Genomic DNA, 16,361 nt, shown 5'->3' with positions numbered 1-16,361 from the left:
TGATTAAATTCTAAAGAGAGTTAAAATGAGGATAATGAAATGAATTAGATTTTTTTTTAATAAATTTTTGATTGTGGAATTATCAGTTACTTCTTCAATATTTTTGAAAAAGATTGTTTCTGAAAAATTGTATAATATATTCTTGAAATTCATTCTTTTGAATGAAAATCCGAGACAATCGAGAAGTGTTTATTGATTGTAAAAATATTACAATTTTTTTTTTTTTATTATGGTAATAGAGATTTATGTATTTTATTGAAAGAAAAAGAAAAAATGTTCACATTGAAGAAAAGAGGGATTTTCTATTTTTTTTTAAAATTGATGTTCTTTTTTTTTAAATGAAAAAAAAAAATTAATGCAGTTATAATTTGAACGCTAAGCGTTTCGAGTGGGACGACATTGAATCACGTTGTCGATTCTAAAACCAGTTGATTAATATACGATGATTAGTCGATTAACAGAAATGTAATATATGCACACCGAATAAAGATAAAGTTACTATTTTACATCAATTTCTTTATTTTTTTGCTTAGAAATTATATTAGTAATAATTTAATTTAATTACTATTAATTATAATAATAATCGAGCTGATATTCTCTTCTCACGTGAATTTAGTGTTTTTTGATTTCGTAAAAATATTTTTTAGTTAGTTCACAAGCCTGCACCAGGACTCTTGCCGGATCTATATGTGAATTATCTTAATTTTGAATTGGAATAAGAATTAAATTGAAGAAGAAAAAATGATAAACTATCAGAAAAAAAAATCTTCACACTAAGAAAAAAACACAAAATATTCGAACAAATGTGTATTTTTTTTTTAGAAAAAAGTCTACATAAACTAGAAATGTACATAGAATTCTAAACTTAATGAAAGACAATAAATCGAAAATGGTTTTACAACATCAATATATATTAATTTAACGTTAAATCGTTAAAACTATAAATGATTAAGTAAATTTTTCATTTATGTGCTAATAAGTATTATCTAAGTGAATTGTTAAATAATATCACGTGTCTGAGATGGACTGGAAGGGGATTGGTTCGATTGGGGAGGAAGGGAGAGGGAGAGGAATTACTTTTTTTTTTATTAATTTCGAGGCGGTTTTAATTGAAGCAATTCTGGATCTAACAGTGGACTGTCATCAGAATCAGGAGGTTTATTTATGCCATTTACAATTAAAGGAGACGAGGAATTATTGGTGTATGGAGAGAATCCAGCCCATTCCATACCAAGATAAATTGGTGGTGGACTTCCCAATGGGGGTTCTAGTAATAAATGATCTTGTTGTTGTTGCTGTTGAACATCTTGACATTCATTTGGACCTAAATGTGGACCCAAGTGATTCCCCTTGCATTGCTTCTCCTGTTTTCGCCATTTCGCTCGTCGATTTTGAAACCATACCTGGAATTGAGAAAATGAAGGTATTTATCATTCTGCTTCTGTTTTATAACGAATTTTGTTTTTAAAAATAGAATCAAATGTATTTATAATGCTGTCCATTCAATTTGACGACGTTTCCAAAAGACGTGGCACAACTGTTAAAAACGTCGTCTAATCGGATGGAGAGTATATACCCATTTGTACAATTAACAATATTCTCGATTTTTGCCAACGCGAATTATATCTAAACTCACTTTTTAACGGTTTTTATATCCTTAGACGTACCAGATGAACTAAAATTTCCGTCAGGATGGCAAAAATAGAACAAATCCACCCAAAAACTAGCAACTCGACCATTTGGATCATAATGTTCGAAGTCTGGGAACTCTCCAATCGGAACAAGTCCCACTGACTTGATCTGTGTTCATGCCTCTGAAACTGATCATCATCCCACTTTTCGCTAAAACCGGACTGAATTACCCGAAGAGTGACCCCATCGAACCGATCCCTATAAGGCGAACCACCAGCCAATTTCAAGTTACTAGGATACAACCACATAATTTCCTCATTCAAGACCTTCATACTCGAACGTCCCTCATGATCCTTGTCACCAAAAATAATTAACCTAGCCTGAGTTTCTCTCATAACACAAGTGATATTCTTGTCCCTCTTGAGTAATTTGGCGCAATCACCCGGAGGATCATCGTAAGGCAGTGTTCTATTGAACAACCTATCGAAATCATCAGTAATGTTCATTGCCGGTTTTAGAAGATTTACCGAAATCAAGGGTTTCAACGGTGTCTTGAGAATGTCAGCAAAAGTTTCGAGTTTTAGAAAAGAATCAGCTTTTAGTTGCGAGTTCGAGAAGGCTGAGAATAAATAACTAGATTCAAGAAAGCAGGAGATGAGCATGGACGCAAAGATAATTCGCTCAATGCTAGATTGCGGTTCCCTGGGGTTTGTCATACTCAAAACCATCTGAAGAAGGTTCACAATCTCCCAATTATGGATGTCGAAGCGTAGAAACTTGGCGATCAGCCAAGGCAACAGGATAAGGAGAACAGCGCTAAAGAGACTTAGAACATTTAAGCTGCTGGATAGTTCTCCGGATGTGCCAGGAAGAATTGGTACCAAGTGGATGTACTTGAAGATACGGATTCCTTTTCCACTGAGAGTGAAGGAACTGGCACAACTTACTAGGTTGATACCCTGAAGGGCGTTCATTTGGATCTTGTTGTATATTGTTCGGTTAGTGAGACCTACGTTTCGGTTCTTGATGCAACTCAACTTGTCCCAGTTTGTCTGATTCGAGAACTCGTAAATAAGGGAGAAATTCGTGATTTCCGAGAGGACTTCGATTGCCTTTATGTCTGGACCAGTGACTGAATGGATCTGGCCATTTGAATCGAGTTTGACATTCACGTAAGGGGGGTAATTAAAGATACCAACAATCAGAGGAAATTTGTTCAAATCTCCAAGTTTGCTGGGAAATAATTCGCAACTTTTCCTAGATTTGCAATCATTCTTCAAATTCTGATCGGTATCAACTTTGTTGGTCCGAAAATATTTTTTAGTAAAGGGATTGTAGTAGTGAATTACAATTTTCGTCATGGTTTTCGAGGATAGAAAGTACTCCACTCTTTTTGAAAATAGTTCCACGATTGTAACATCAAGGAATTGATCGGACCACAAATTTCTGAAGAATTGGAGATATTGTTCATCATTACTGTAATTTTTATCATCATCATCATCACTATCATTCAAACTAGAGCTTCTATTACTATTATTATTATTAGTTAATTTGTGCCGAAGAATCAGAATTTTTGAACGTGGATTCGATTGACAGAGATCGAGAATAAATTTTACTGTTCCAGATACTTGATCATCTAAATTTGAAACTGAATCTGCAAATAGGACGAATATGGTGGACCGAGTTTCGTACAAAGGTGGCATAAATTTCGGTTTCATTCCTTTTTTATCAATCAGAAAAGTGGGAAAGTTCTTTTCAACTTCTTTGGTGAATTTCAAAAAACTCTCAGTTTCCACATTCCCATCATCGACAATTTGGATGATTTGATAAGTTTCCCCACCATTTGTCACGTATCTTAGGAAATTTTTGGACAGTTCCTGAATCTTTGTGTTGTTCTCTCCACAAGGCGAATAAAGAAGGTAGAAGAAGCAAAATTTCCACGGAAACCAAAAGTGATTTAATTTTAGAACCATTTTTGTATTTTTGAATAACTATCTTATCAAAAACATGATATAGGGAAAAGTACAACACCAAAAAAAATAATTGTAAAGTTTGCGAGATGTTCGAAAAAAATAATTGTCGGAAATGCACTAAACGAACTGAAATATTTTTTATTCCTTGATCCATACTTAGGATATTGATATTATTTCGTGTACATGTGATTAGAGTGATTCAATAAGTAAACACAATTATCTTGATGTTATCAAACAGATTATTTACCTTTCCCTCAAAGTTTCAATAACTGACTATAATTTTTTTTAATTCTGCAAACAAACGTAATTTTTTTTTTTATCAAAAGCCGTTGTTGTTATTTAGGACTATAAAGTTTCGAAAGTATTTTTAGTTTTTTGGTTCAGATTTCAAAAATTCAAAATGAAGTCACTGATTATGAATTTGATGCCAGTTTTTCAAAATTCAAAATGGCGACAACAAAAAATTAAAAATTGAACGGATTGAATGGACTCAAATAAATTTTTCCTCTTTTATTTTCATATTTCCATATAATTATATTATTTCAAAACTTATTTTACCTGAACTCTTGCTTCAGTGAGTTGAATCCTGAGTGCAAGTTCTTCTCTGAAGAATACATCCGGATAATGAGTTTTATGAAAGGCACGTTCCAGTTCCTCGAGTTGAAAATTCGTAAAAGTCGTTCGATATCTTCGCTGCTTTCTTTTTCCAACAGCGCCAGGAGTTTGACGCTCTTCACTTATCGGACTTTGTGAAAAATCGTATGCTGCAAAGTTTTAATGCGTCGATTTTTAAAATTATCATATTTTAAATTTTATGCAATGAACTTTATAATGTCAGAAGTATTCTAAAAGTGGATTTTTAAAAAGTTAATAACTCAAGAGGTAGAGAATTTCTATATTTATTGAACTTTAAAAATTGAAGATATTAATTTAAAATTAAACTTTTGAAAAAAGAAAAAAAAGATGTTAAATTTTTATTTTTAGGGAAAGAAACGTCATTTTATATGCGCTAGACAAATATATTGAATATTGATTCTATAAGCGAAAGAATCACTATAAAGTCTAACTTTAGAAGCTCTAATACTTTCATCTGATTGATGTTCTTTTTCCAAATCTCGACACTCAAAATTATCATAAAAAATCATTGTATTCAAAATTGTTTATGGCCCGACTAAAAGCTCCTATTTCTGTTTTTTTTAATTTTTTAAATTTTCGCTAATACTAGAAATCAGAAAACTATTCTCAAAAATTATAATCAAATTCTTTAAAACTATTCAATTAATTTAAAAAAATATTCGAAATTCAATTATATATTCAATATCTAGTATTTTCATGAAATTTCACAATAAAAGAATTCAATTATAAAAAAAATTGATAAAATTTATCCAAAATTCAATTATTTTCATAAATAATAAAATTTCCACAGGAATTCAATTAACGTAGAATATCATTTTCAAAAAAAAAAAATCGAAAAAATGAAACTAATCAATCATTAAACAAAATTTTTATACAATTCTTCACAATAATTCAATTACTTTCACTAATAATAACATTTTTCATGGAAATTCAATTTCTTTGAAGAATTTCAATTATTTTTAATATACTATTTTAAATTAATCTGAAATTCAATTATTTTCACAAATAAAATCTTTCACAAGAATTCAATTATTTAAAATAACATTTTCATATTATATTTCGAAAAAATTAATTATTTAAAACAATGTTTATAAAATTATTATGAAGAATTCAATTATTTTTAGGCATTTTAATAAAATTCATTGCAAATTTCAATTATTTTCATAAATAACAATATTCATCACAAGAATTCAATTATTAATAAATAATAAATTAATAAATAAATAGTAATAAATTTCTTCTTGAAAATTCAATTATTTTTAAAAATTTTAATAAAATCTTTCGCGAAAATTCTATAATTTTAAGAAATATCAAAATTTTTCACAGAAATTCAATTCTTTTTAAACACTTTAATAAAATTTTTCGCAATAATTTAATAATTTTCATAAATAATAAAATTCTTCGCAGGATTTCAATTATTTTTAATACATTTTACAGGAATTGATCAAAAAATGTAATTATTCTTAAAAATTTAATTTCAATTCCTCGAAAAAATCAATTAAAAAAAAATGTTTTTTTTTAATTTTTTGAAAAAATTCAATTATTCACAAAAATATTAGAATTTTTTACAGGAATTCAATTATTTTCAAATATTTTAATAAAATTGTTAGAAAGAAATCAATTAATTTAAATACAATTTTAATTAATTTTTCTTGAAATAATTATAAACTATTCTTTTAGATTTTAATAAAATTCATCCCAAGAATTCAAATATTTACATAAATCATTCTTCGAAAGAATTCAATTATTTTTAAAAATAACAAAAATTATATACAGAAATTCAATTATTTTCATAAATTTTAATAAAATTCTTTGCAAAATTCGATTATTTTCTAAAATATATAACAATATTCATTACAAGAATTAAACAATTTTTAAAAATAATAAATTTCTTCTTGGAAATTCAATTATTTTAAACAATTCTAATAAAATCGTTCGCAAGAATTCAATTATTTTTAACAGTAATAAATTTCTTCTTTAAATTCAATATTATTGTAAAAAATTCTAATAAAATCGTTCGCAAGAATTTAATTCTTTTCATAAATAATAAAATACTTTTTAGGAATTCAATTATTTTCAAAAAAAAAATTATTCCCGAAAAAGTCAATTATTTTGATGTATTTTAATAAAATTTTTTGCAAAATTCAATTATTTTCATGAATAACATTATTCATTACAAGAATTCAATTATTTTTAAATGTAATAAAGTTCTTCTTGGAAATTCAATTATTTTTAAAAATTCTAATAAAATCGTTTGTAATAGAATTCATAATTCTTTTCATAAATAATAAAATGCTTTTTAGAAATTCAATGATTTTCTAAAAAAAAATGTAATAAAATGCCACACAGACATTCAATTATTGGCAACAATTTTAATAGAATTCTTTGTAAAATTTAATTATTTTAAAAAAATTTTAAAAATTTCTCAGGAATTCGATTGTTTAAATTAGAAAAATTACTTTCTTACTACTTTCTTTGGTTTGAAAGCTACTTTTTGACATTTTTTTAAAAATTAATTATCGAGTGCGAAGTCTAAACGGTTTTTTACTTTTTAAAAAAATATTTCTTCCCGAATGCGAATGGTGGTCAGGGTGGTCCAAAAATTGTTTCCAGATTAAAATATGAAATTAAGCAAAAAAAATAAGTACATTTTGGATAAAATCAAGATTTTTGATTGAAGAAAGAAGAAGAAGAAGAAGAAGAAGAAGAAATAAGAACGGAAGTAGAAATAAGAAAGTTTGGGAAAATGAGAAGATGATGAAGATTGGAAAAGTGAGGATTGAGAGTGGGAAATTGAGGATTGAAAGTAGTGATTGATGAACGATGATTGCAATTGAAATTGATATTCCAGTTTGGGGTATGTAAAAGAGAAGGTGTAAAGAGGTTCATAACTCCTGAGCTGATTAGCGCTAACTTTGTTTAAAAAGGGACGGACTCGGAGCTTAATGCATTTAGCAATAATTTAATTGAGCTCAACCCCAAGTTAGAGGAGAGCCTCGAGAAAGAGAGCTTCTCTCTAATTAAATCAGAACCCTGGGTGCACTTACTGAATTTCGCTGGGAAGCAAACGGAGGAAGATTGCGCTCCCATTAGACCGGCGAGAGCGCTCGACTGGAGATCACCAGGACTGATTTCTTCGGCACCGGTTGCAACAATTGCCCCCGTCGACACCAATGGATCACGAGGACTTCCAACCAGGAACATTTGCCTCTCAGTACCATTCTCATCCTCCACCTTCAGCTCCATAATTATAAACAAGAACAAAATTTTTCTTATTTCTTCAACCCCCTTTATTGTCGCGCTTCTTTTCTTCACTGGGACATTTGGAGCTTTTTTTTCTCCACACCTCGGATGGAGCTTTAAGTAAATCCACGGACTTTTCTAATGCCAATCGAAAGCGGCTTGACAACTACCTTGGACTCAACAACTCGGCCGTTTCTTTCCTCTCTTTTCTTTTTTTTTCTTACACCTGCGAGAGACCCGAGAGTAGGGGATCGCGTATTCAAGAGGGGTTGCGGAAGCCGCAAAAATGTATTGCTTCTGCACCACGAATCAATAACACAAGAAACTACGATTGCAAAAAAAAAACAGGGGTATATAAATATCTTATTATTTTTCCTTATTTATGATTTTGTAATAGAGGGGATAATTTTTGAAAAATCCTTCGGGAGAGGCGTTGAGGAGTGGCGATTGGCGACGATTCATTCCCTTTCCCTTTGGGCTTCGTTTCCGCGCTAACTACGCGATTTTCAGTCTTCTTTGATGGCACTAAATTGTATCATTGCTCTTTTTCTAATTTTCAAAATATTAATTTAACATAAAAAGCATTTCACATTAATTTCATTTGACAAAAAATTCATTTGCAATTAATAATATTTTATGTAAAATTTATTTGATAACATAAAATTTATATGGTATAAATGTTATTTAACATAAATGTTATTTAACATAAATGTTATTTAACATAAATTTTATTTAACATAAATGTTATTTAACATAAATTTTATTTAACATAAAATTCATTTAACATAAAATTTATCTAACATAATTTTCATTTTACATAATTTTAACATAATTTTATTTTAAAAAACTCGTTTACTAATTTACTATGTATAACTTCCATTTGACGTAAAATTCACTTTATACAAAAAAAGACGTAGAATTCGTTTAACTTAAATTTCAATTAACATAAGTTTAATTTTTTACGTTTCATTTGACGTAGAATTTGTTTAACATAAATTTGAATTAACATAAGTTTCATTTGACATAAAATTAATTTAATAAAAAATAACATTTAACATCCAATTCATTTAACATATAAAATTTATTTGACATAAAACTTGTTTAACATAAACTTTATTTTACATAAAGAAAGATATTTTTAAACAAAAAAAAATTATTATCTTAACTTTTTTTAAATTTTGAATAACATTTTTTTTTACTTACCTTTCGTAGAGCATAAAACATTCTTATAAAGCTCTAATAAAAAAAATCCGTCAATTAAAAAAAGAGTTTTAAAAATTTAAATAAATTTTTATTTGCAGTATTTTTTTTTAATTATGTTAATTTTTCTAAATTTTGACTTTTTTACTCGTCTTTGGTAGGGAAATATTTTTACATTAATTTCCAATAAATTATTATTATATAAAAAATTTTCGAATTTTCAAATACAGTAATAATTGTTTAAAATTCATAAAAAAAAATTTGATCTTTTTTTAAAGAAACTAAGACACAATTTACTGTAATATTAATTTATTACCTTTATTTCTGTAACGAAAAAACATTTTTATAATTATTATTATTTATTAAACATTAAATTATTATTATTATTTAAAATTATCACGAATTAACGTGACAAAAAATAAATCGTTATTTTCAGTAAAGAAGTTTATTTAACCAGATTAAAAATCGTAAACGATTCACGAAAGTTAGACAAAAATAATAAAGTCAAACATATTTTTTAAATATAATCGAATTTAAATGATGAAGAAAACATTTAATATTACAAATTTGATTGTAAAGTGTGTATGTATATATAATGTACTTTCAAAAGTTTATTAAATTCAAGTCTTCAACGCTTAAAAATTCAGCGAAAAATTGATAATTTGAAAAGTGTTTTTTTTTCAAACTTTCGCTTTTTCTGTCATTTGAAGTCAAAATATTATTTCCTTTTTCATTTCAAAATTCGTTGTCGACTGTTTTTTTTATATATATATACAAAATAAATAATCTCATAAATCTAAATTCCTAACTTAAATTTACATGGATAATTAAAACTAACCGTAAATTAATCATTGATTTCTAAAATTAATTTTTGTAATTACAAAACTTAATTTATTTCTTCTATCTAAGTAAATTCAAACCTTCAATATTCTAAAAATAATTTTTATAACGTTTTCATTAAATAAATTAAATTTCAATTTAGTTTTTCAGTATTATTAATTTTTAATAAAAAAAAGAAATTTTAGAAATCAATGGATAATTTTTTTGGTAAAGGAATCACATTCTTATTATATAGTAACTTTTGCATTATTTTTGCACTTTTTTCATAAACAAATGCAATTCTTTTATAAATATATGTGTGTGTGCGATTCATTTTCCATAACAATTATCTCGTTCGATACATTTATTATTAAATGCTTAATTGAAATTTGGTGCTGTTGTGAAGAAACTAGAATTTTAAAAAAAAATCCATTATTTCAGTGCGTTTTTGTTTTAGTTTACTATAAATTTGGTCCCAGGATTCGTTTTTCTGGATTCCAGCGATTTTAGGACCAATTTTTATTATACATAAAAAAGTCGAACTTTACTCGTTGATACTAAAAGTTCGTCGTCAAAGAATTTCGTTTCAATTACTACATTGCCACTGTAAAAGAAAAATAAAATTAATATTTAAAGAATAAATTTTTGTTTTTTAATTTTTGTTTAAGCCAAAAAAAGTTTTTTTTTTACAGCAAAAAAATTGTGAAAAAGAAAGATTATTATTTTTAAAGTACTTTAGAACGTTTGCTGGCATCATTTGACTTTCCGGTGCGGCTTGTATTAAACTTTGCCATGTATTTGTGCTGTTTGGAATGACAAATCCAAATTCAAAAAACCATTCCTCTAAACATCGTCCTTTAAAGAGAACTTTTTGCTCCAAACGAAACCTCTCCATTGGCTCCACTGAACTGAAATTTATTTCCCTCGAAACTGCTCGACATCGGAGAATTTTTTTCGGTACTCGAGCCTCATGCTCCATTTCCGGTACGGATCTTCAATAAAAAACAAACAAAAGTTATTAAGAGTTTTTCATATTTTTAAAAAACTAAAAAAGCCTATTTGTCCTTTTTTTAATTTTTTAATTTCTTATTTTAGAAAATTAAATTTTTCTGAATATTAAAAACTTAAAAAAGCCATTATTTTTAATTTATACTTACAAATCATCATTTCCCTGCCAGAGAATTTTTCCCGTATCAGCATCTCGTAAATTCATCCAATTTCTATAGAAAAATTTTTTTAAGGAAAAAGCAAATGTTATTCTATAATAAAATAATAAATCAATCCCTTTGTCTTTATTGTCAATAATTCATAGAATTTTTCAACCCCCCTTAATTTAATTATTAACTCTCAAAATGCACTTTTGGTAATATTTTCTTTTTTAAATTTTAAAATATATTTGTAATATTTTCTATACATAAAAATTATCATAAAGTATTAAATAGTTTATCATAAAGTATTAAAAAATAAAAACCAAAATTTTAAAAAAGATTAATTATGAAATTTAAAAGGAGAAAAGAATATTTGTTTACAACACATAACCTACAAACTGAGAACTTTTCATCTACTTTGAATGGAATTAAAATTTTTTATTAAAGGATACACTTGAAATCCTTTGAGGATTTCATCCCCGCGTGGTGGCATTTTATTAATTTCCTATTATTTCACTGTTTTTCACGAAAATATTAGGCACTCGATATCACAAACATGACAATATTGGATTCTATTGATGCTATTGATTGTTTTGAGTGGCCATTCATCAAATGAATTGTGCGCATGCGTCAACCAATTGTTGCGATTTACTGAGCGGGAAATTAAAAATTTTTAACTTCTTTTTCTTTTTCCCTAAAATTTTTTCTTTTTCACTTTGCTAAGAATGTGTAATTTCTTTCAAAAAAATTTAATGTATTAAAAATTTTTAATGTAACAATTGAATATTTAAGGCGGAAAAAATTGCTTTAGACGTTTAAAAATTCAAAAAAAAGGCCTAAAAGTCGTTTATTTTATTCAGTATTGACAACAATTTCATTTTGTACTTCCCTGACTTTTTTCGCAGGATGTTAAATTTTTTTGAATTTCAAATTATTCAAACGATCTGAAATTTAATAGTTTTCAACAATTAAAACTGCAATGCTTTCAAAATTATTCCAAAATTCAATTACTTTTAAGAAATTTAAAAAAAGGCTTCGATAATATAATTAAATTTAAAAAATATAAAAATAAATATTCTTGAAATTAGTTTTTAAAAAATATTTCTAAATCATTTTTGAATAATAATGTATTTTTTATCTATATATCTATATGCAAATATAACATTAAAAGATTTCCAAATACTTGAAATTTAGTAAAAAAAATTTGACAATAATAATTGATTTTTTTAAAAGAATTTTTGGAAAATATTAAAAAATAAAAAAAATTTTCAGAAATTTTAATAAAAAATATGAAAATGCATGATTTTTAAAAAATTTTAATGATAAATAATATAATAAAGTACATTTATTATTTGAATTGTAATTAACTTTTATTATTTAACATTTTTATATATTTATTTTATATATTTATTTAACATTTTTTGATATTATTTTTTGATAACATTTTTTGAATTTTTATTTTAATTATAATAATTAATAATTTTTATCAAATAATATTTAACGCCTACAATAATATAGTAGTTATATACAAAAATTAAACTTTTAAAGCTTATGTAATATTATCGACAAGTAAAAAATTTTTTCTCTAAAAGAAATAAAACGAAGAGAAATAACTGAAAAGAATTCCGAGGCAAAAATATGCATTAAAAGAAAAGGCAACTCTTTGTATTTCAGCCAACCAAATATAAAATAGAATACGAGGGCTGAGAGAAGGTGACAAAATATTTCCCTAGAGTCCGTATTGTATGATTCTATTTATGTTTATATTATAATATTTTATATTATTTATTTTATTTATTTTATTTATTTAAATCTTATAAATATTTAAATATAATAAATATATAAATAAACTTCATTTAAATATTTTTTGTGGATTAATTTTTTTTTTTCTTGAAAGCACTTTTAATGAATATTCATGTCTGTTGTCGAACCCCTTGATGTGAATCTAGGTCATTACCCTTTGTATAATGAATATTAGTGATTATTTTTATTATTATTTTACTTTTAATAGAAAGTTTATTTTATAGAATATTATATTTTTTATATTATTATATTTATTATATTTATTATATTTTATTATAATTATTTTTCCTTCTGGCGAAGTCACTATTTGTTCGCATTTATACATGTTTTCCACGTCGTATTTATAAATATTTACGAATAAGTAGTAAAATTATATTTATAAATAAATAGTAAAATTATATTTGTAAATAAATAGAAAAAATAATATTAAACAATTGATAATTAATTTAAAAATATAAATAACTATTACCATACAGAACATTTATTTTTAGGATTCATTTTCGTGCCTGATGGACATTGAAAATCTTTTGCAAATTCTGGCTGGTTGGTAATAGAACCAACAACTCTAAATTCTTTAGGACTATGAAAACTAGATAAAATCGCATGATTTAGTCCCTTTTCTGTAGTTTTAAAGCAATACGTTTGGGCAAAACTAATCCAAAAAAGCTGACGCTGCGAAAAATCCAAACCAGGTAACAATAACTCAGGAGAATGGGTTTTCATATACTCTTCATAAGCCATATATGCAAGTTTAATTCCTCCATTATCGGCAATATTTTCACTTTGCGTTCTCTCACCTTTAATCTTTAAAAAATTCCACTTTCAATATTTATCAATTGCATTGAAATAAATTTCAGCTACTGTAAAAAATTACAAAAAATTAAAATTACAAAATTTTTAGAACTTACATTCTGGTTAACTTCTTTAACTGTATAGTTTCCATACTGATGACTTATGCATTCAGTTCTTAAAAGAAATTCTTTATCGCTCTCTGGCTCCCACCAATTAATCAGATTTCCTGATTTATCAAAATTTCTACCATTATTATAAAAAGAATGAGTCAATTCGTGTCCAATTATAGAACCCAGAGATCCGAAGTTCATATACTGAGGTCTGCTTTCATTGAGAAAAATTCCTTGAAGAATTGCTGGTGACAGGACTAAAATTATTACGGAAACAGTTAATTAGTCGAAACTTCGTTAATCCATTAAAAATAAAACTATTTTTAAAAGAAGGTTTGAGTAAAATCAAAAAATATACTCATGCTATTATTGTAGACCAAATTCTTAGCATTCACTGTTATAGGATTCAATTGTTGTGTCCAACTGGAAAAGTTCAGAGGTTTTTTGAACTCGTATTTTTCTTGATATTTATTAAACTTCGTAATGTTTAGAAATGATTGTAAAAAATCTCCCGGCGTTATTTCCAAATTTGCAAAGTATTCGTCAATCTCGTCATCAGTATAAGATTCGAATATACTTGGATGTACAATGGACATTGATCTCAGTTTTTCGAACGCCTTACCCTTCGTCTTTGAGTCCATCCAATCAGCCTGAAATAAATGAAGTGAATAAAAATAATAAATAAATTGAATCTAATTCTTGGTTCTTGTTCTTACTTGTCCTAGAATTTTATTAAACTGTTCAAGAATATTTGACATCATTTCATCCGTAACGTTGGCGATAGATTTTGCATTGAAGTGTTTTCTTATATACAACATACCAAAACTATTACCGAACATATCATATACATGATCGTAACACTTTTTCGATTTTTCTTTTTTATTTTCGATGGATCCAACATAATTATTGAGGAAACCTTCGACTACTTTCCAAATAAGATAGTTAGCCTGATCTCTTTTTGAAAATTGTTTAATAAGATTGTTTAATTGTTTAAAATAGCTGGCATCCGCAATCAATACAATATCATCATCTTTAATTGTATTAAATGGCTTTAAAAATGTATTAAAGTATTCCTTCCACAAAATATTAGAATAATTTTCAATTAGCTCTTTCACCGTGAACCTGATACGAGACTTACTTTTTTCTTCCTTAGGCACAGATATCTGTAAAATTTTAAATGTTAAACATCATTATTGTTTCGTTCTAAAAGGTGCGACTTACATTTAAATATACTTACGTTAAAAAGCCGTTTTTCTATGTCCACAATTCGTTTTATGTCCTTTTTATATTTAAACTTATCAGCTCCAAAAAGTTTGACAGTGGATTCTATTAAATTAACGTAGTTAGAAGAGGTATTAAAGCTCTTAGGTTGTTTAATCTAAAATACAATTGTTATTTAATATTTAATAAATTGTTGCAAGGTTCACTATGGTCCTATATACTCTACTAAACTTACCAGTAAGACTAAGTTTGAATTATTTTTCGTGTCTTGTCGAAAGGTTGTAAAAATAAACCCATTTTTCAAAAAGACGACGTTTTTCAGTTCAGATCCAAATTTTTCCCACTGGAAATTTTCATAACTGGAAGAATTAGTTTCTTCTAAAAGAGGCCAACCACCGATTGTATTCAATAAATCCGATATTAATTTTATATTTTCTTTACCAGCTGTAATGTAAAAGAAAATTAGTCAATTAAAAATGATTAATTTTATGAATTGTTAACTAATGTTAAATAATGAAAAGTAGAAAGAATAAAAAACTATGTAGTACATTAGACTTACTTGTTTGCATGCACGTTTGATAAAAAGTTTTTATTAATTTTGCATATCTTGGTTCAGTGGATGTACATTCCTCCTCTAGAATCATCGTCATTTCTTTTTGAACTTTATTCCTAATTATTGTAAATTGATCTACTTTATTGGATTCATTACTTGGAAATTCCACAAACTGTGGAAACTGACCACAAGCAAATTTGTAAAAATCATCGCATGGATCAATACTTCGGTCCATATACTTCAGTACTCTCATTGCTGGAAAAGAAAAATTTGATTCATACTTCACATAATTAAAAAAATAGTTGAATTAATAATTATAAAAATTATATACATATACCTGTATCAATGCATTCAGATGTGAGACAATCATCATTTTTATAGTTTAAATCTGCGAGTGCAATTTCGCTACGTCGATCTCGATTCCGTAGAATAAAATCTAAATGAATGAATAAAAGTTATAAACGAATTTAATTTCAATAACAAATTTTGATTATAAAAATTAGTTTCTATTGATGTGAATATTCTTTAATCTGATTGTGTATAAAAAAACGAAAATGATTTTACATTTTGCATTCTAAATGTTGATAAAATAAAAAGAATCAGACTAATATCAATTGGTAAAAAAATTTCCAAAATGTTAAAAGACAAATTAGCAATGATAACAGATTTTTTGTACTTCAATCATTAACGAAGAGTCAAATTCTTAGTAAGAAAAAATTGTCCTATAAAGTACTTACCATTATCAGAAATGAAATGTCCTTCTGATAGAGTCACAAATATTGCAAAAAATAGCATTGTTAGTCCACATTTCAAATCTAATCTTCTACTCAATATTTTACGAAATTGAAAATGTATACACATTGTTAGGTCTTTTCTTGACGAACTCTGAGGACTAAATGTAGTTTTCTTCTTCTATATTTAATTTATATGTACATAAAATAGAAGAGCCTACCTAGTTAGAACTATTCATAAAGTAAACTTCACTACTTTCATTCGCATTCATTGCGTGACCTTTCTATTTATTTTATTGAGATCTTGCTCTGAATTTTATCAATGAATGATTTAAAGAAGGTTTAAGATTTAAGAAGGTGTTAAATATTACGGTAAAATTTATCTAAGTTAAATATTGTCTTATCATGTCTAAAAATGTTCAAACAAAGTTTCTACAAAAAATGATTGAAAGAACTTGTGAATTGTCACACAGTTTTTTTTACAATTATTACGAAGAGGA

At 26.4% G+C, this 16,361-nt stretch overlaps 3 protein-coding genes across 3 annotated transcripts; all 3 read right to left on the bottom strand.

Annotated features, from left to right (window-relative positions):
* Nucleotides 1-155: 155 nt before the first annotated feature.
* Nucleotides 156-7,677, bottom strand: LOC122500870 (aristaless-related homeobox protein-like). Its single transcript, XM_043610006.1, has 3 exons — nucleotides 7,289-7,677; nucleotides 4,164-4,369; nucleotides 156-1,403 (listed from the first exon to the last, which is right to left on the bottom strand). Exons 1-3 carry the CDS (start codon nucleotides 7,485-7,487, stop codon nucleotides 1,089-1,091), a joined length of 720 nt encoding a protein of 239 aa, XP_043465941.1. The 5' UTR covers nucleotides 7,488-7,677; the 3' UTR covers nucleotides 156-1,088.
* Nucleotides 7,678-9,280: 1,603 nt separating this feature from the next.
* Nucleotides 9,281-11,256, bottom strand: LOC122500869 (retinal rod rhodopsin-sensitive cGMP 3',5'-cyclic phosphodiesterase subunit delta). Its single transcript, XM_043610005.1, has 4 exons — nucleotides 11,104-11,256; nucleotides 10,661-10,723; nucleotides 10,238-10,495; nucleotides 9,281-10,107 (listed from the first exon to the last, which is right to left on the bottom strand). Exons 1-4 carry the CDS (start codon nucleotides 11,142-11,144, stop codon nucleotides 10,026-10,028), a joined length of 444 nt encoding a protein of 147 aa, XP_043465940.1. The 5' UTR covers nucleotides 11,145-11,256; the 3' UTR covers nucleotides 9,281-10,025.
* A 919-nt stretch (nucleotides 11,257-12,175) lies between these two features.
* Nucleotides 12,176-16,179, bottom strand: LOC122500868 (neprilysin-2-like). The gene is made up of 9 exons (XM_043610004.1): nucleotides 15,868-16,179; nucleotides 15,468-15,566; nucleotides 15,137-15,385; nucleotides 14,813-15,021; nucleotides 14,594-14,734; nucleotides 14,073-14,519; nucleotides 13,715-14,006; nucleotides 13,363-13,613; nucleotides 12,176-13,258 (listed from the first exon to the last, which is right to left on the bottom strand). The coding sequence occupies exons 1-9, from the start codon at nucleotides 15,989-15,991 to the stop codon at nucleotides 12,920-12,922; spliced, it is 2,151 nt and encodes a 716-aa protein (XP_043465939.1). The 5' UTR covers nucleotides 15,992-16,179; the 3' UTR covers nucleotides 12,176-12,919.
* Nucleotides 16,180-16,361: the final 182 nt, after the last annotated feature.

Source organism: Leptopilina heterotoma, unplaced genomic scaffold (genome assembly GCF_015476425.1).
Source record: "Leptopilina heterotoma isolate Lh14 unplaced genomic scaffold, ASM1547642v1 Lhet_191, whole genome shotgun sequence".
Taxonomy (NCBI): Eukaryota; Metazoa; Arthropoda; class Insecta; order Hymenoptera; family Figitidae; genus Leptopilina; species Leptopilina heterotoma.
The sequence above is the reverse complement of the archived record's forward strand: the minus strand, read 5'-3'. Positions and strand labels throughout refer to the sequence as shown.